This window comes from Strigops habroptila, chromosome 2 (assembly GCF_004027225.2).
Source record: "Strigops habroptila isolate Jane chromosome 2, bStrHab1.2.pri, whole genome shotgun sequence".
In the NCBI taxonomy this organism is placed as follows: domain Eukaryota; kingdom Metazoa; phylum Chordata; class Aves; order Psittaciformes; family Psittacidae; genus Strigops; species Strigops habroptila.
The window spans coordinates 1081814-1100609 of record NC_044278.2 but is presented as its reverse complement, the minus strand read 5'-3'; the positions used below and the strand labels follow the sequence as shown (position 1 = coordinate 1100609).

Sequence of the window (18796 nt, the reverse complement as noted above, 5' to 3'; positions counted from 1 at the left end):
TACACTTGGAAACTTCTGCATATGTGATGCTCACAGTGTAATATCTTGTAATGTCATTTTCACATTACTATGAGACGCCTGGTAGAAAAGCAGTTGATCTATCTATAAGAATATCATCAAGTACTGGAACAATAAAATCATGACTCAAGCAAAACCGGCACAAGAAGCTGTATTCTGATTACAGTTCAGAGACCTCTAAAATCAAATTTGCTATGTATTTCCTCTAACCTGTCTTTTAACAGCTTCCAGTGAAGTTACTATTAGTTGCTAGCAGTTTAAATTCCAGGGACAGGATTATATATAGTTTCTTTAAAGTGCTTTTTAACATGGTTTGATGTGTTAATAATCCAAACAAGAAATCAGCTCCTTTTTTAGAGTATTTACCCACTTCTCTGCCCTTATTTGATTTAAGTCATATAACATAAACCTTTTGAAAGTATCCAATTGTCTATTTGAGGTCCAGTGGTGAAAATAGGCATAAAATCCTATTACTTATCTTTTCTATACTTAATACCAGGAAATTAAATGCTCAGCTATTAAAGCTACTACAGACACCTGTTGCAAATTAATATTATATAGCACTGTTATAGCTGCTTTTTTGTTCCTCCATGGCCACTGTGAATAGACTTTTTACCATGTGTCAGCTTCTTCCGTGAGCCTGAATTGAATTCAAGCGTAATTAGAAATCACATCAAAACATTATGTTAATTTTCAATTGATTTTATGATTTAATTCTATTAAACTGCAGGCTTGCAAAGAAGCTATAAATCCTGTACATGTCTCAGTGTGCTTGACTGCTAAACGGCTTCTGGAAATGGAAGCTGCAACACATGCTGTAGCTAATTAAAAGACATGTTTTTACTGAAATCAAATTGCTTGTCAGTATGTCAGATAAAAAGTCTATACTTGACACTCAAATGCCAAACAAAGTTGTTTTTTTTTAACTAGGTGATAAGCTATGCAGACTAAAAGGGTGGTGCAATAAAAAGCATGAGTCACCCTATAATAATGGGTGAGGAAGAAAGTGAAGAAAACTTGTGATACTCCATGGTTAGTGAAGCCATGAAACCCCTGCCCAACTCACTCTTTCAGCTTTTCAGAAAGCAGCTCTGTTTCTCCTTTTACAGCAATGATAACTATTTTGAGGGGATAATTATCAAGGTCAGATTTATTCATGAATAGACTGGTATGAGAGGCTGGATGTGATGCTTATGTGATAAAGAAATACCACCCTACTCTTGTTTCTCTCTTTCCATCCAGCAACAACAAAGGACCCAAACCACTAACACATGCTGGAAGCTGACACAGGATGCACTCTTCAGGCACACCTTTATAACATCCATAAACAGAGACAGAAGATGCCATTCTAAACTAAATGTGAGAGGGGCTATTACCTTGGACTAAAAAAAAAATAGGATTCAAAAAAATCATTAACTCCTGTATTCCAACCTGTTTAACACAGAACTACACTCGTACGAAGTATTCAAGCCAAAAAAAACCATGCTGTGAAGAGAAATTTGTTAGTGGCAGTAAGACACAGTTTAGAGCTTGGTGTAATGGTGAACAGAATTCAAAAGTCAATTCAATAGCAATAGAAACCACAGCTATCAATTATATCACTTCACTTCAGCCTTCCCTCTTTCTTTATGCAATGGATTAATATAAAGAACTCAGAAATCTAGGTAAGTAAGTAGAAGACCCATACTTTTCTCAGAATAACTTCGAAATATTCTTAGCATGCAGATGCCTTAATTGACATTAATTCTCTGCCTAGATTTTGGACCAGATTAATCAACACACTGCAGATATTTTTTGCAGGTCTTCTGATTAGAACTAATGCAAATCACGGTGTCTGTCTATCATAAGTACTTGTTATTATAGAATATCCCTATTAGAATAATGGAGAAGAAGTAAGGACAAAAAGAGGAAACATAGTGAGGAGAGCGTGGTATTCTGAGCACTTTTCAGAAAAGCTTGGATAACTCACATTACTTTCAATAGAAACCAGGCATCAAGGAGCTCACCAAGTCTAAACGAACTGCAAACCAAAATGTTTACAGTCTACAAAGGATTAAAGAGCTAACCTATTGCTCCTAAGCTCCAGATCGATACAGCAAACATTGGCCTATTTTTTATCTTTATTGGTTAAGCCCAATTCATGACTCCTTCAGTCAGGATACTAAAGCCAAATGACCAGACTGACTTATAGGTCAACTCTCAGTTCACTCTTTCTATTTTAGCTCAAGCACATAAACCTTAATAATTACTATTACCTTGTGTTCGGACAGGATCTGACATAGGGCTGGGATCACTCAGGCCTTGTGAATTAATAGCTCTCACCATAAATAGGTAGATTGTATTGGGGCGCAGTCCTCTCACAGTGTAGAGAGTGGTCTTCACATGGTTAGCCACTGTTTGCCAACTATTGCTCACAGATTGACTGCAATGACAAGAGGGTTGAAGATTATGGACCAATGCAAGAGAAAAATAAAGTGAAAATACCTACTTCTGTAACTCTACATCAAGTCTAAGTACAGGAAAAAGTTGTAAAAGTAGGGTAAAAATAAAAGTATTTGTTTCAGTTAACTCGTCAAGATAGGATTAAAAAAACATCACATAGCTGTTCTCCTTTCAGTAGAAGCAAAAGCTTTTGCTATTTCTCTAAAATAAACACCTGCAAAGGGAAGTTTGGAAAGCTGTAAAGTAAATTTGATTTATAAATAGGCCACTCTTGAACATAAACCTTAAAAAAGAAAATCCTGTTAAAATAATAATTTTCTATACTGCTAAGTAAATTATGTCAATAAATTGTCATTGGAAGAAAAGTATACTCCTTGAACTAAATTCATACTCAAAGTTAGAAAAAACCTGCTGAAAATATGCTTGTAAATGAAGGAAAGCATATGAATATTTTTTTCTGTCACTACATCTTCCATTGGACATTATTATTAGATTACAATCCACTGCATGAAGATATTTCAATTTGTGATTGTTAAAAACAGCTTCTAATGAAAATGCCTGGATTTTGTTAAAGTTCTTGACAGGATGCCATTAAAGCAAATCTAGGGTGAAATATCACAAAAGTTTAAAGAGAAGATTTTATCTTGTTGTGCTTTGTTGTATAGCATTGATAAAAAAAAACTTCAGATATATTAAAGGGAAAAAGAAAATTAAAAGCTACAAGTTTCACATTGTTTCAATTGTTTCCTTCATGCAATACACAATGGGTAAGTTCCAGACCAAAATCAACAGTCTGCATATGCAATAGTGTTCTTTGTGTATTAACATAGAACAATGAAGCATTATCACTCTAGCTTCTTAAATTTGCATGCATATGATTTTGACAAATTCCTGCATTCATTTTAATTAAAAGATGAATTAAATCATTTGCCATTTGTTGAACATCTTGATTAATGAAAACATTCAAGAATGTGAACATTTTTAAGCTGAAGTATATACTATTGATACACATGAGAGTTATGGGCTATGCTTAAACAAACTTGCTGAATTGGAGCCCAGGAGTTCTTTCATAGCACGTATTAATTGCTGCTGTGTTGAAGGGAGCAGCTGGATTCAGCCTCATGCTGATGGACAAAATCTTAAATTATCAACACAAAACTTTCAGCTGAAAAAGCTAAATGTATCTAAAACAGTAAAAAATAGAAACAGAAAATGCTTTCACTCTTTAATAGGTGGTGCTTTAACAAGAACATGAACTAAAGTATGCAGAGAGGCTTCAGGATCATCCATGTATTTTCAGGTTATTTGTACTATGGCAGTCAATATAACACCGGCCCAAATGATTTGACCTGCAGCATTCCCACAGGAAACTCACTGATCATCACTACTGTGGGAAAAGTAACAAATAATGACTGTATTGTCCTGTTTATATTTCCATTGCCTTGAAGAAATAGTTAGATGCTCCTCTCATTAATCACCTAGAAAAAAATAATAAATTAAAAAAGAAACCAAAACCCCACATTAAAAAATAAGAATCAATGCCTGCCATAGGAGTTGAGTCTTTTAATGAGCTTTAATGCTATATGTAGAGTCCAAAAGAATACCATAATAGAACAACTGGTACCAGGGTTTAAACAAGATTAGAAAGGAAAGAGAGAAAAAGTAGCGTAATTCACATACCTAAAAGCCTCAATGATATATGCACTAGCTGGTAGGCTTCCAGGAGTCCCTGGTTGCCAGGACAGGGTGACACTGTTCTTTGTAACATCAGTGACCTGAGGTTTGGATGGTGGCCCAGGGAGGTCATTTATATCATAATTTTTACTGACTGTTGCTCCACCGGATTCTATGAGGGGCAAATACAAAACAATTACTTTTTATCCTTGATTGTATAAATTTGGTCGAAGAAGAAGAATAAAAGGAAAAACATGCCAAACATCTGGAAAATCAGCATAACCAATGTTCTTAATCTGCACAGAACTAAGTCCACAATAAGTTGCATTACCATGTACATATTTGGATGAAGAGCTATCATTCTTTAGGTACATACTGAAAAACAAAAAAAGGTTATACAAATATATTCTATAGAAAAGAAAAAAAAAGGAAACCAAAAGCCCAGCTTAGCTGAAGTTTACATAGAATATCAAAACCTCAGTTACTAGAAGTCTGAGAAAGTTCCCATATGCAGATCAACTCCAGTACTCAGAGAGAGCACACTGGACTTTGGCAGGCCTTTGTATAGGAATAATAGTTTTCTTGCCTGAGCCAATTACTGGATGAATCCTCAGCTTATTAATACTCCTGTTGAGAAGAGTTATAGCATATCATTGTTCACTGGATACAAATACGAATTGTTGCAGTGTTAATGGGCATTTAAAGGCAACGAAATTAGTGAGGGAATCAGCCTTCCCACCCAAAACTTCTCCATCTCAACCCCAGAATTTCTAGAACAGATTATTGGACTCAGACTGCTCTAATATACCTTACACTTTCATTTTGCGCCAACTGAAAAAAGCCCCTGGACATTGCTTACCTGTCACCTCCAGCACAGCACTCCAAGATGTCTCCCCACTGGAACTTGTAGCAACACAAGTGTAAGTCCCAGTATCGGACAGCTAGACATTAAAAATAGTTAAGGGCAGTTTTAACAACCTTTTAGAATCAATCAAATGACTGAGTTTACTCTAGTTTTCTTTTTCTAAGTGTTTCGTAGTAAGAAGGACTTACCCTACATTTTACACCAGACTACAGGGCACTGGACATTTCAAGCAATCATTTAATGGTGCCTTACTTTTAGAGAACCATAATAAGATTAATTGCTTCTAGTATTTTTCTAATTCTAATTTTCAAGTTGTTAATGGTACCAGTATAGCACGTAAGTGCTACAGGATGGACGTTTTAGACAGTGTCATTCTTTGTATTGGTTACAACAAATGGAGGTGAAATGAGGCAACAATATAATAACACTTAACTTCTTAGAGGATAAAGTCTCACCATTCATTATCCCCTGACCCAGAGATACAGTTTCCAGTGCCATTCAGTGCCATATCATCTTAGATTCTTATGACAAATGAAGTCATTTCTATAAAGGCCACCAAGCATACAAATACTGTTGCTGAGACTTCTCAGTGGTCCTCTCTACACAGACAGTCCTCCAAGCAACTTTCAAATGACAAAATTAAATTAGATCCTACACCATGCTTACCTTTCTTCTGTTTCACATGGAATCTTCTTTCAGGCTTGTGAGACACTTTGGTAGCAAAAAAATAATTCATTTGTGTAAAACTACTATGATTCCCTTGTCAGCTCATATATTTCAAATTTATTTGGGAAAACCATTCTGAATTATATTATCAATATTAATCTCAATGCTGTATGATTTTTTCTAGTGAAAAATGTGCCAAGTGTTTTGCTATTCCTTACTTAAATTTAAAGTAAAGATTTCTGAGACAGGAACTAGTGAAGACTACAGAGATGGATGGAAAACAGTAACTTTACAAAGCACAAAATATACAAAGGAACCCTCCCACCACTAAGTATAAAGCATGGTAATCTGGAGATGGAAGCAGAAGAGGAAGAGTGCTGACTCTAGTGATAAAGGAGAAGAATTATATTCACCATCAGACTACTTGACGGAAATAGGACTGCATCCAAGAAGCTTCATTGGACTTTAAGGAATTGTAATTGGTTTTCTGCTAAATGCAGATTGGCAGTATAGCATATGTGCATATACCTCATTCTTCAGGAAGAATGTCAAGTGAGATGCTCTTTAGATTACTCGTTGATATATAATTAATTGATTTTTAACTTTGTCCTGTTTGAATTTTGTTGGTATTTTCTTCAGATACACTGGGACTGCTGTGTACCATTCTTAGGGGCAGGAAGCAACTGATTAATGCCAGTTCAATTGTCTGAATGAGCATAAATTGCATTTTAGGAGATGTTTTTTCCATGAAATAGAAACAATAATTAAACCCTTCTGACAATGGCTCAAAGACTCAAAATATAGAGGTACTGCTAATGAAATAAGAAAGGCTCTTGAAAGGAGACAGATTTTTCCAGATGCGAGAGAGCCTTATAGCGTTCTGAAGCGGTGTTTTATTTTGCTGCTTCTGAGCTTTTATTAAATATACAGTTCTTCATTATGTGATAATGGAGAATATTTCTGAAGGCTATATAGTTCTCAACTTCATTTGTGTACAACGGTGACAGATGGTGTATGGCATACTGAATGAAGTATGGGGTATACACAACTGAGTAATTTGCAGAAGGCAAACTCAACATAGAAAGCAAGCTGGAAAGATGCTGCTTCTTCCAAGTTATGGTGAATTATCTAACTTCCAGACTGTGGATGGATTAGATACAGACATAGCATATTGGTAATTCAATTATTTATACTTTTTTTTCACTATGGAAAAAACAACAGGGGAGGTGAATGGAAAATCTTTGCTATTCAGTAAAATAAATAGTTTTCTTCCTTAGTTAATGCTGGTGTCTAAATCTGGTGTGGTACAGTTTTCTGGAGCATAAGGGAGTTTTCTGTCAGTGTTGGCCTGTCTGAAAGAGTACTGAGTGAGTGGTGTATGTGAGTTTTCAGTTGTCTTCCTCAGAGCAACTGGGAAGATTGGCTCATCAGAAAAACGTCTAGGTTTATGTTTAGGACTGTGGCCCATAGTTCACTGTTACTGCTGCAGACTTGAATAACTTGATTTACAGAGAGGGAGTTACACAGCAGAAGAGGAAGGTCTCAAAGGCTTAAATAGTAGTAGCTTGTCTTTCTTTATATTGAAATGTTTTATGATTCCAGTAGTGATTATTACTTGTGAGGGGAGGAGAAGGCTGAGGACATCTGGCTGATAAATATGAATTTGTTTTGAACTTGGGTATGTATGTAAGTGTACTTGAACACATTTTATGGCCATTTTTTACTTAGGAAGCATTGCTAGTCCTCACTCAGGTACATCTGAGAGAAAAACATTTCAGATTTAAATCCATATTTAATTCATAAAAATTACAAAAAAGCAGAAGAAATCTGGTTTTGATGGTTGTGTGTGTTTTTTGTTCTTAAGTCTGAGTCAAACAGTGCACATTACTGCAATCGAGAGGTTTATAAAAAATGTCTTTCTGAGCCTTTAAGGAAAATTGGTTACTAGCGAATGAGCCACTTAAGGATCAATAAAAGCCTCATGTCTTTCAAAACCACACTCACTGCTAATACTGTTTTCTTCTCTCCTTGCAAGCATTTTTTTTCCCCTTTCGTTTACAGACCTTGTGCCTCTAACAGCAAGATTAATGCACTGGCACGATTCAGAACCAACTTCATTGTTTGCATAGCTGCATGCAGACAGGTATCCCAGGAGCTTCTGCCTCATGGACACTCCACAGAAGCCCATCATCGATGCCTGAAAGTTTGTTTGAAATCACTAAGCTTCCACCTTTAATTGCTGCTTTCTTAACACTACTGGGGAATCTTGACTATTCAAGCGCACTCTTTAATCCAGCTCTACAGGAAAAATGCATTAACCTTCATGGCCTAAACCTGCCTTCAGCTCAGGGAGGAAGGATAAATTGTTTACTCAAAGAAAGCTAGCATAAATTTTTTAATAAATTCCATTTTGTTCCAAGGAAGTTAGCAATTCATCTACAATCACTGATGAGATGATGGTATCAGAAAACGAATCTGCTCTTTATGTCTTGTCCTCAGTAGCTACACTTACTGACATTTTTTTGGATAGCATAGCTAACCGCAGAAATTTCTGCTGATGAAATTAAATGTTTACTGAAATTACCTTTAAGTTCTTGACAAATAATTACATTTAACTTACTATTTCTCCATATACATGCTTGTCCACATACACACAAACATATGTGCGTTTTTATCTTTGAACAGGGAAAAAACTAAAAGCCCAGACAAAGATTAGTGATGCAATGTTCAGGAACAAAATCAGACATTATGCTACTTGGAATATTATAGGATATCTTTATACTTTGAAGCTACTGTATTATCTCAGGTGTCAAAATGTAAATATTATGATAGGCATTACATTTTGAATAGAAACCCCTCTGCACATGACTATATGTACGTTACAGTATTAGTTGTCTTCTCCCATCTGCAGCCTGATGGAACATCTCCAGCAAGCGTAACATTGGAATAAATCAGCCAGCTCAAGACTGCCAAGATTCATTGATGGAGAAAGTGCACAGCCAAACCCTGATGAACTCCAGAATCACTTGCTAGCACAACAGCTCCTTAGAAAATTATGATCGGGTGTTGAAAATGAACTGCTCTAAGTTTTAAGAGAGACAGCAGGCCAGTGGCTTCACAGCAAAACAGACTGAAAAGATGAGGAAGGCCTGTCCTTTTACATGTCTCTCCAACCCCAACTCCTGTGTTTTACTACAACTTCTGTAAGATTTTAAATATAATTTCTACTTTTAGGGAATTCTAAGGGAAATATCTGATGCTAGTTTGGCTCTTCTTCCCTCCTTCCCATTCCTTCCCTACACAATATCAAAGAATGAAATAGGATATGGACTTTTAGTGAGAATTTCATAGTAAAAAAGACAATTAAGTTAATTTTGAAGACAAGAGACAGCAAGACAGCAGAGCTGCTTGCAGCACACACTGACAGCTCAAGACTAACCATGTACCACTTGTAGCAATTGTTTTGTTATCGCTACTCACCCGCAGAGTTTTAATCTGAAGCGTCCCCTGATCCTGTATGGATGTTCGAGGGTCTCGGCCCAGGAAGGTGAATCCTTCTTTTAACCAGCTGATGACAGGGAGAGGGTCACCGGTTGCCTTGCACTTCAGCAAAGCTGTCCCATCCACTGCCAGTGTCTGATTGACTGGCCCCTGGAGGATGATGGGTGGAGGCCTATCTGTCAAGACTAAAACAGTGACACCCGCATTGGCATCCACACCTTTAACAATCCTCTGCTGAAGTTATTCCTTTGCTTGATACAGCACTAATTTAAGCATTAATTTAAGTAAGCCTCTAAAAGGCTAAAAATGTTTGGTTTGTTTTTTTTTTTTTTAAACCCATGGAATAACTGGCATATTTGAAAAGCATTTTTGTAAGAATTTGATTTCACCACTGCGAGATAACACCTAGATATAAAAACTTCTGTTAGCAAAGGACATCAGACTCATTTGATTAAGATAGGATAAAAATGAAGATATTGATCCAGGAAAGAATTGAGGTACACCTCTTACTTCTTCTAATTTAGTAAAGCACTTAAAGCACATGTTTAAGGTCACATCAAAATGTGCTTAATTGCTTACCTGATTTAGGGCCTAAAAGAGAGAATCTGTCAAAGTTCAAAGTGAAACACCATAGCCATTCTAGCATGGGTACCAACCACATTCCCCATTTACGCTCAACTTGCAAGTATTCATCAGCAAACAATAATACAAAACATTTTCATAATCTCAGTGATCTCAATGACTGTACCACTATTTTCAGTGGAGAAAAGTTCAAACTCCATCAAGCCATTTAACGGCTTACTTCTTCTCAAACCATTTCATTGTCTTTTAAAGCTGTGAACTCTCTTAATTTTTTCCCCTAATAATTTACATTTGCATGATTGAATTACTGCTTAAAGGACTCTGAAACCAGTGAGCAATTGCATGGCTGCATATAAACCTCATTCCATGACCAGTGGGATAACTTGAAAATGGGGTAAAATGCTCACGTTCACTTTTCTTGAAAGACCAATTCTTCATAAATAATTTTGCTCTTAATCCTATTTTCTAAGCTATCTGTTAAACAGCAAAATAAAACTCTCTGTTTCTACAGAATGTTATACAAAATGAATGTGAAATACTTGAATGCAACGACGTTATGACTTCTGCAAAAACCCAGCATAACAGAACCAAGAATTCATTTTTATATATTTACCTGCCACTGAACAATTATACGATTAGTATTAAATACTGTAACAGGCAGGATTAGCTCCTAAATCAGAGTAAGTTAGCCAGCCTCTACTGATGTCAATTGAGTTTGAATCATTCATTCTAGCTGAGAATCTGTTTCATTATAGTCCATGCACAACATCTGACTCTAGCAGTGAAGTGAAAATATATTATTGTGAAGCAATATGATTTCTGTTTTATTTGAGCTGTTTGAGATGCAAAACTCTAGAAACCTTCAACAGACTCAAAGCTTTCATTATGCTGTTTAATAAATTAAAAATACTAGGGAGATGTTAGTGGTATATTTTATAACTAAAATAATTGTAATGTTGCAAACATACTAGTTACCTTCTTTTGTTAACAAGATATACAAAGGATAGAATCGTTAGTATTAGTAGCATCTTGGAGTCCCAGTTCACCACATTTATTGAAATTGAAAATAGAAAGCCAATACAGACTATTTATTAACACCAGAATGTGAAAGCTATTTTGGAAATCCTGAAATATTACTCACTGAACTCAGAGACAGGGCAGGAAAAACTGTATTACAAGAAAAGAGAAAATGTAATGTATTTTCACCTTGATATGAATTTTTTTATCTCATTAAGGTTTGTTATGACTACACAGTTCAGCCATTTGACGAAATAAAAATTACCTCAGCTCATATGTACTATCAGCATATCTGCAGCATGAGTATATTCAAATGAAAATTTAGCTGTGTCAGTTTTCCTTTAGATTTAATGTAAACCAGCAAATACCACTTTTCTAGGTATCTAAAAAGTAAGGAAAAAAGAATAACTTAATTTGCTAACTATTCTATTGCAGTTACTTGCTGCGTCTAATTGCCTTTCCTATGTGTAGCAGTGTAGGTATTTTGAAAACCTACTGCATTACAGATATTGTTCTTTGGCATGTGATTAGTTTTTTTTACAGCCCAAATGAGGAGCTCATAATCCTTTAAATAGCTCTGATCAATGGTGTAATTGAAAGTCTCCTGGCCAGAAGGAATCTTCATTTTCAAGGGTGTTATGGGTGAAAGACCACTACAGGTTTCCATGACACTAAGGCTAAAGGTTAAATGAACACTTAGGGTTTCCACTGATCTGTGAACGACTGTATTGTCTTCACAACTATGACTTGTAAATCTTCTCTAAAATGTGTATATGTGCTTGTATTCCTACTACATAGGTCTCATTAGTAAGAATTCAAAACTGGGTTAGCGGTTTAAAATGATATATCATAAGCATTCTGAAGACCAGAGAGAGAATGAAAAATATATACAAAAAGGATGGGGGTTTTGATAGTTTCTTTTACATTTTATTTTTATTTAAATTTTACATTATTTTCTCCTAACAGGAAACTTTTATGTCCATTCCACACAAACATTTTGTGTGGCTAAAATATATTTGCATAGAAAAAGAGAAGCTGATTTAAAAATTAATTTAATTTAAAAAATGGCTTTGAATCTATTTGCCAGCATTATATATATAGTCATTATATTATACATTATTTTGATCAGTGAAAAAATACGAGATTCCTTTTGTGATAAAATGCAGCTTAAATTTGGGGCAGATTATCAGAAAAGAGCAAATTATATTTGTTAATGAACAGTTTATTCTTTACAACGCAATTTGATCAACTGAAACAATGTCTTAATTTAGGTGGAATTTGGTGAAATTACAACAGGAAATGAAAATAAGAGAATGACAAAATGAAGTCCTTACTTCCAAAATCAATATTTCGAAGGTTTTCCTTGTGAATTCATGGGGAAGATCAGACACAAGTCATGAAATTCTCATTATGAACACTACTACAATAGGGCAGGGTGCCCTCCTGAGAGGTGGAAAAGCAGAGACCAGTCCATCCTCTTTCTGTTTTGTGGAAGAGCTTCACAGGAAGCTGTGAAGTTGTTCTGAATCTCTCCTGTTTGAAACTGCCACGCTTGCTATAAAACGTAATACATATTTAATGAGGAATAGGAATCGTAGTAGGAAATTTGCAGATGAGCAAATTAAGTGATATTAAATGATATTAAATGAGTGATATTAAATTCTTCCAGAGGGATTTGAGAGAGACATGTCTAAATATTCAGTATACCCATAGTAAAAAATTTGCAGGAGTTCGGGAGAAATGCCTCAAATGTACACTCCAAATCAGTGGAGAGAGAGTTGTTGAGGTGTGCTGCCAACTCCTTTTTTCTTCTTTTATTTTTTTTTACCTGTTCTAAATTATCCTTATAGGTCCAGCCTTCTGCTTTCATTCAAAAGCCCAGAAACACCATCTTTTTAATTGATTTAATATCCTAAACCAGTTCATTTGTACGTTGCCAGAAAAATCCACAGTGGGAGATTAAGTTTATTCCTCCATCCAAATACTCACCCTGAACAGCAACTCCTGGGCAAACTGGGCAAAGTAGTCAGATCCTACAGTTGAGCATGTAATGGTCAAATTTTTTATTAAGAAATATTAATAATGACTAGATTAGGAGAAATTGAGATCTTCTCCAAAATATTCTGTGCATGGAACAAATTACTAAGTGTAAACTATTCTTTTTATCTTGAGCACAAACATAGCTAGATGGAAGCATTTGGTTTATTTGCATGATCTGTCATTTTATGACTGAGTTGCATATTCACTTCTTGAGTTTGAAAGGGTTGCTAAGGTTCTCTCCAGTTTTAAAACAATTTTGCTTTTCCAGATGTGCGTTAGACAGTGGATTGTATGGTAGCCTTTCAAGAAAACACAAGATTTGAATTTCAAATACACTGAAGGCTCTTAGCACAGTCCATAATCAGCAAAATTATCAGTCAACTCAGCACATTTCATCACAGCTAGTAATCTCTTCTGATATGAACACTTGAGTTAAAAATATTTCCAGTAAAGACTTGTAAGTGCAAAGATGTAACAACTGAAACACTGCTATATATGGTATAATTAAGCACTTGTTTTTCTGCACATGACATGTTTTCATTCTGTATTGGAACTTCAATTGGATCTAAATTACTCTGGATCAAACAAAAATGTGTTCAAAATGAAAAAGATGGCTCGCCACTATTATTAAATCATTAACCAAACAGAAAAATTCTGGGCTATGAAGTAAAACTGAAATCACCAGCCAAAAACTAGAACACTAATGCTTAAGTATATAGCTAGCATGAACAGTGTTTATCTTTAATTACATTTTTAAAACCATTAAATTAGATTTCCTTACTGATAAAAATCATTAGCTTCCATAATTTCTGCTCAGCATCAACCAAAAGAGATTATTTGGACATTCATGGTTAACTTCCTAACTGAAAGCAATTTTAAAAATATCTGTGATCTAATGGTACATTTATTTATATAATCTCAGTTCCACAATATTGTTTTGGCACTTTTCTTCTGACCTCACCTGCCCTTTGACTCAAGTATGAAATGGTATTTCTATAAAGCCAGCTTGTATTATTTCATAATCATGCTGACAGTGTGCTCTGGAAAGCATTTGAAGAATGCCAGCCTTGCATTCCTTAGGCAGCAAAGCCACCAGCTAATGCTTTCTCTAGCAATGTGGAATGCACACTGCCTTCAATCAGAATTAACTGTAGGTGAATTTGCATTTCAGCAGGGACACTTTTGTGAGCTTTCCACTGACTTAAATAAACTAACAAAAATTCCAAAGAGGTCAATTAGGACTTTTTTTCATCTACACAAGAAATAGGTAGAGATAAGCCACAGGCCTTGTCTGTCAAAAGGAAGAATTTCTCATCACTAGTATCCTTGAACCTGATTTGATCCACTCAGCCCCTGTTGCAGTAAATCTGTACAGAATCAGCAGGTGCAACCATTAACACCTCAAAGTTCTCTTAGCGAATGTTTGTGTGTTCTATTTATTCCAGTCATAGTCATGGCACTGAATCAGGCAGCACTATGGACAGATATTAAAAAATACTGCCTTTCCATTAATTTTAAATGACCTTTTAATCTACATTTAAATTTGAATTGAATGAAAATGCATCATGTTGTCGTAAACCATGAAAGAAAGGACTTAAACAGATTGCAGAGCAAAGGTTAGCCTTTAGTGTCCAGAAACTACTTTACAGAAAAGCAATGTGCTTGTAAAGATGCAAGGATAAGGCAGAAATTATCTCCCCTTGTCATAAAAATATAGACAGCTTTTGGAAAACAAAGAAAAGGAATCAAATTAATGCTCAAACCTCTATAACATGAGTCAGAACCTCTCTACCTGTCACTTGTGATGAATATGCTCTTGTGAAAAGCCAGATTATTCAGAATTAGACATCTTTTCAAACTTTTGTGGTGCAGGCAGGTCTCTAAGGGAACAGTAAAAGTAGACCTCTGCATATAACAACAGTTTTAATGGCAAAAATTCATCAAAGTCTGTCAGGAGATATTTAATGTGTCAGTTAAGATATGGAATAATGATGCTGGGGAACGCCACAATCTCCTAGTATAAGAGGAATTCTGTTGTTCATGAACATTAAAGGATGCAAACTGCCTTCTATCTGCAATAGGATGAAGAGGGATATCAACAGGATTCCTGACATATGAAAAGGATTCATGTTTGCAGATGGACTAAGGTAAACTTCAAGGGAGGACAAATTACAAACCCGAAATTATGAAATAGAAAGCACTAAAACAGAGCTTTTCCTTTCCTGAAAACTCTTCTCTACCTGCATATTTCCATGGGTATTTTCACACCTAACCACACTGAGAAATTCTTAGAACATAGCTCTGAGATAGAAGCCTTATTCACAGAGGGACTAAAAGGCTATGTGTTGTAGCTGTTCTGAACCAACAGTACTCCAGTAAGTTCAAGCAACTGTGTTGACTTAATTGAGCTAAGGACAAATCCCCAAATTACCTGCTTAAGATAATACTGAAGACTGGTGAGAATTGAACCTCATCTTTCTGCACCTCAATTCACTGCTTTAACTGCAAACCTATTAATTCTTCACAACGTTTATCTGCAGTCCTGTCTTAGCTCTAGTGAACTGAGCAGCTTCCTTTCTCACCAAACCTATTCTAACTGGGTTTGTCCCTTTTGTTAAGGAACCTCCAAAAAGCAAGCAAAAGGCAAACTAGACTTTGATGGCCTTTTTGATAACATAGACAATTGCAGAGACCCTCTTTCATTGTATTTTCTGTAGAAACCTATCAATTTACTTCTGTGAATTATGTGATCTCATATGTCTTCATTTACACTGCTTTTAAAATACTTTTGACAGGAAAAAACAATAGGAATTTCTATAACTCACCATCAGTAACCTCCAGCTGAGCCTTTGCTAAAATGCTTCCAGCTACTGTCAGTGCTTGACAAATGTAGTAGCCTGCATCAGACCGCTGAATGTTGGTAATAGTTAGGTCTCCGGTTGGTGACACTGAATACCTGCTGTTGGGTTGGAGAGGCTGGTTTGGGAAGAGCAGATTCTGCAAAGACAGTTCACCCTACATCAGTTCAGAACACAAAAGCACCACTTTTACCACAGCGAGAGAGACAATGACTTTCCTTAAAAGCACTACATATGAGCTAGAAGAAAAAGTAAGTGTGGTTATGTCTTTATGAAAACATAGAGCTAGCTTTCCCTGCCTTGGGCAACTTGCATTTTAAATTAGAAACAGCCCTTTGACAGCACATAGTGGTGTGTTCTGGCTGGGGATATAGGCGGGGAGAAATTTTCCAACAATCACACTTGACAGATTTGTATTTGTGACACATTCATCTTCATTGTGAATGTAATTGTAATAATACACTTAGTTGGCCATCAAAACCAGGAGAGCACAATACTAGAAGAAACATTAGACAACTAGCAGAAAGAATTGAATCCTGGAGGTTTGAGAGAGCACAACACTATTATTTGGTTGTGAATATGTTCTGGGCAAAGGAGAAAGTAAGACTGTAGCACAGAACGAAAGCTGGGAGGAAGATACAAACAGGTCATAAAGCAGGAAGAGCTGGCAGAGCATGAGAGCTTAAAGGAGAAGGAAATTAAAAGTGAGATATACCAAAGGACAAAAGCAGCATGGAGCCTTGAGGATGAAGAGAAATGGTATTATTCTGATGTGGAAATCATCAGAGAGGAAAAATAATTTCATGTAGGGTAAGACATCAGTTAGCACAAAACAGGGAGATTAGCTTTTGCTTTTGGGCCGGATTGGAGACAAGAGAGATGTCAATAACTGGAATGGATGTAGTAGTTATTGCATATGATGGACTGAATGAATCAATAATACAGAAAAGGACTGAAAAGGTTTTAGTGGCAAGGGCTGTGTTTTCAAGGAAAAAGTTGTACTTTTTGGCACAGCTCTTGCTGTGAATAACAACAGGAAAAGGGAGACAATGCGAATAGAAAGGTCAGCAGCCTTGCCCAATAAGAAAGAAAAGGGGAGAAATTAAACTTTAATTAAACAATAGTAATTCCAAGAAGATAGGGTCCGTCTGTTATGTCAACTCTAAGAAAAATACAGGAATATCCTAAAACACTGTTACCATGCTGTGATAACCGTTCAGTCATTACTGCAGTTATGCGTAGCTTTGCTGTGCTTTCTAATGACAAGTTCCTACTAACTTTTAAGCTTGACTATATGGGCTAAAAAGAAAATCTAAAAGTATGCAGTAGGGTATCAAATGAATTTTCTGTAGATCTGCTTCTTCTGCAGTAGACCTTAATGGTTTACAAAAAATTATTTGGAACAGACAAGAAACAAACTTGGATATAAAAAAAATCTGCTTTGAAGTGGAACTCACATCTTTTTCTCTCTGAGTTTGGCAGTAAAAGGAGAGAGATATGCTTTATATAAGATCCGACACTCCAAATATCCTTATAATTGTATTACCCTACGAGGCTACTTCTCAACCTAGGGTGAGCCTTTCTCCTTACCCCCTTTCAATGTCAATGTTCAAGAAATTTTTCACAGCAAATTTTCACTCAAAAATCAATATGCACCCAAGTAAACATGTCAGAATCCTCTTACCACTGCATTAGAAAGGGTGGTTACCCTTCTTTTTATCTTCAGCATGGACTTGTTCTGGAAAGGTACCACATCCCAGTAAATATTCCACACATCAGGAGGAGTTAATCGGTCTCACAACTCCTCCCTTCAAAGACCAGATATCTCTGTGTTGTAACTTGTCCTGAATTACAGTGCAACCCCTTTTAAAATGTTTTTACAATTTCACTGGTTTTAATTAGCTGCCAGGAACAGTGGTGAAACACTGGGTTGCAAACAGGGGGACCAGAGTCATCCCTGATATAACAGCATTGGATTTATCCAAGGAAAACATTAATCCAGATAGTTTAAAGGTTACACATCCCCTGCCCTGGTGCATTTCATTGGCGGGCAGCTGTTGGGCTCTGGGGAAAAGGCTACTGATTACAAAGGACCAGCTGTTTATGCACAAGCTCGCACAAAAAATGACTCAGGAGGGAACAGCTCCCCTCCCTTCCAGCTGGTTGTGCTTAGAAACACAGGATTGAGAATTGGATTCGTAATGAAAGATGCCCTACAATTACTGGAGTGGGCTAACACAACTACATAACATTACTCTGGATACTGTTAGTAACAGCGGTGCTGCGAATGGTTCCTCGAGTGAAAGCAGAACCTAGTGTTGTAAAACCAAGCAACAACTTATAGCTGGGCATGCAAAAGTGAAAAGTCAGGTAATTTGGCCAACACACCTTTCTTCAGATTTGTATGATGATATACAGTATGTGAAACTCACCTATTTTCTGGCATCTCATTGCAAAATCTGGCAAGTTGTATACTGAGAAGGAAACACTAACCTGTGATACTTCACTGATGCTCAATTAACAAGAGGGTGTAGTGAATCACATTGAGCTATGTTTCAAGGTTTGATTATAAACCATGCAGGTATCAATTTTTATGTTGCATTTATTTGCCAAAAAGACCATTCTAACCCTCAGGGATCTGGTTCTCAATATGGTAATTAATTTTCCAGGTTTGTAATTAAACAGCTTCAACACGGTACAATCAGTAGGTAATAACATTCAATTAAAGACACAAGATGCATTTTCACCTTAAAATGTTTTTACCCTTGAAGTGCTACCAATAGAAGAGGATAAAATAGAGTATTAACACTTTTCAATTACGCTAAATGACTTTAATCCTGCAAATGATGTCCTACTTTAATTAGAAGCTCTTCTCTTTATTACAGCATGATGGATGTCCACTTTATTAGATTTAAGTGTGACACTATAAGCTCACTTTACATAAACATTACCATGTTATTAAAATGCTCTACAGGGAATGGTTTTGAAATGTTTGCTAGCACATGAGTACTTCCTACTTTAATTTCACTATGCTATTCTACTTTCCCCTTGGAACAATTTTCACCTTAGTGAGACTCACAATACTGCGCTTTTTCAGGATGTGATCCATGGAGGCTAGATCCAAAGTTCTCCA

At 36.0% G+C, this 18796-nt stretch overlaps 1 protein-coding gene across 20 annotated transcripts in view; it reads right to left on the bottom strand.

Annotated features, from left to right (window-relative positions):
• Nucleotides 1-18796, bottom strand: part of ROBO2 (roundabout guidance receptor 2) — a 1090001-nt gene that overhangs the window by 83407 nt on the left and 987798 nt on the right. For all 20 annotated transcript variants that reach the window (XM_030471548.1, XM_030471544.1, XM_030471547.1 and 17 more), the window contains 5 exons: nucleotides 15631-15802; nucleotides 9146-9351; nucleotides 4994-5075; nucleotides 4141-4306; nucleotides 2274-2440 (listed from right to left, as the gene is read on the bottom strand). In XM_030471548.1, the coding sequence (XP_030327408.1) occupies nucleotides 2274-2440; nucleotides 4141-4306; nucleotides 4994-5075; nucleotides 9146-9351; nucleotides 15631-15802 (793 nt within the window). The remainder of the gene's footprint in view (nucleotides 1-2273; nucleotides 2441-4140; nucleotides 4307-4993; nucleotides 5076-9145; nucleotides 9352-15630; nucleotides 15803-18796) is intronic.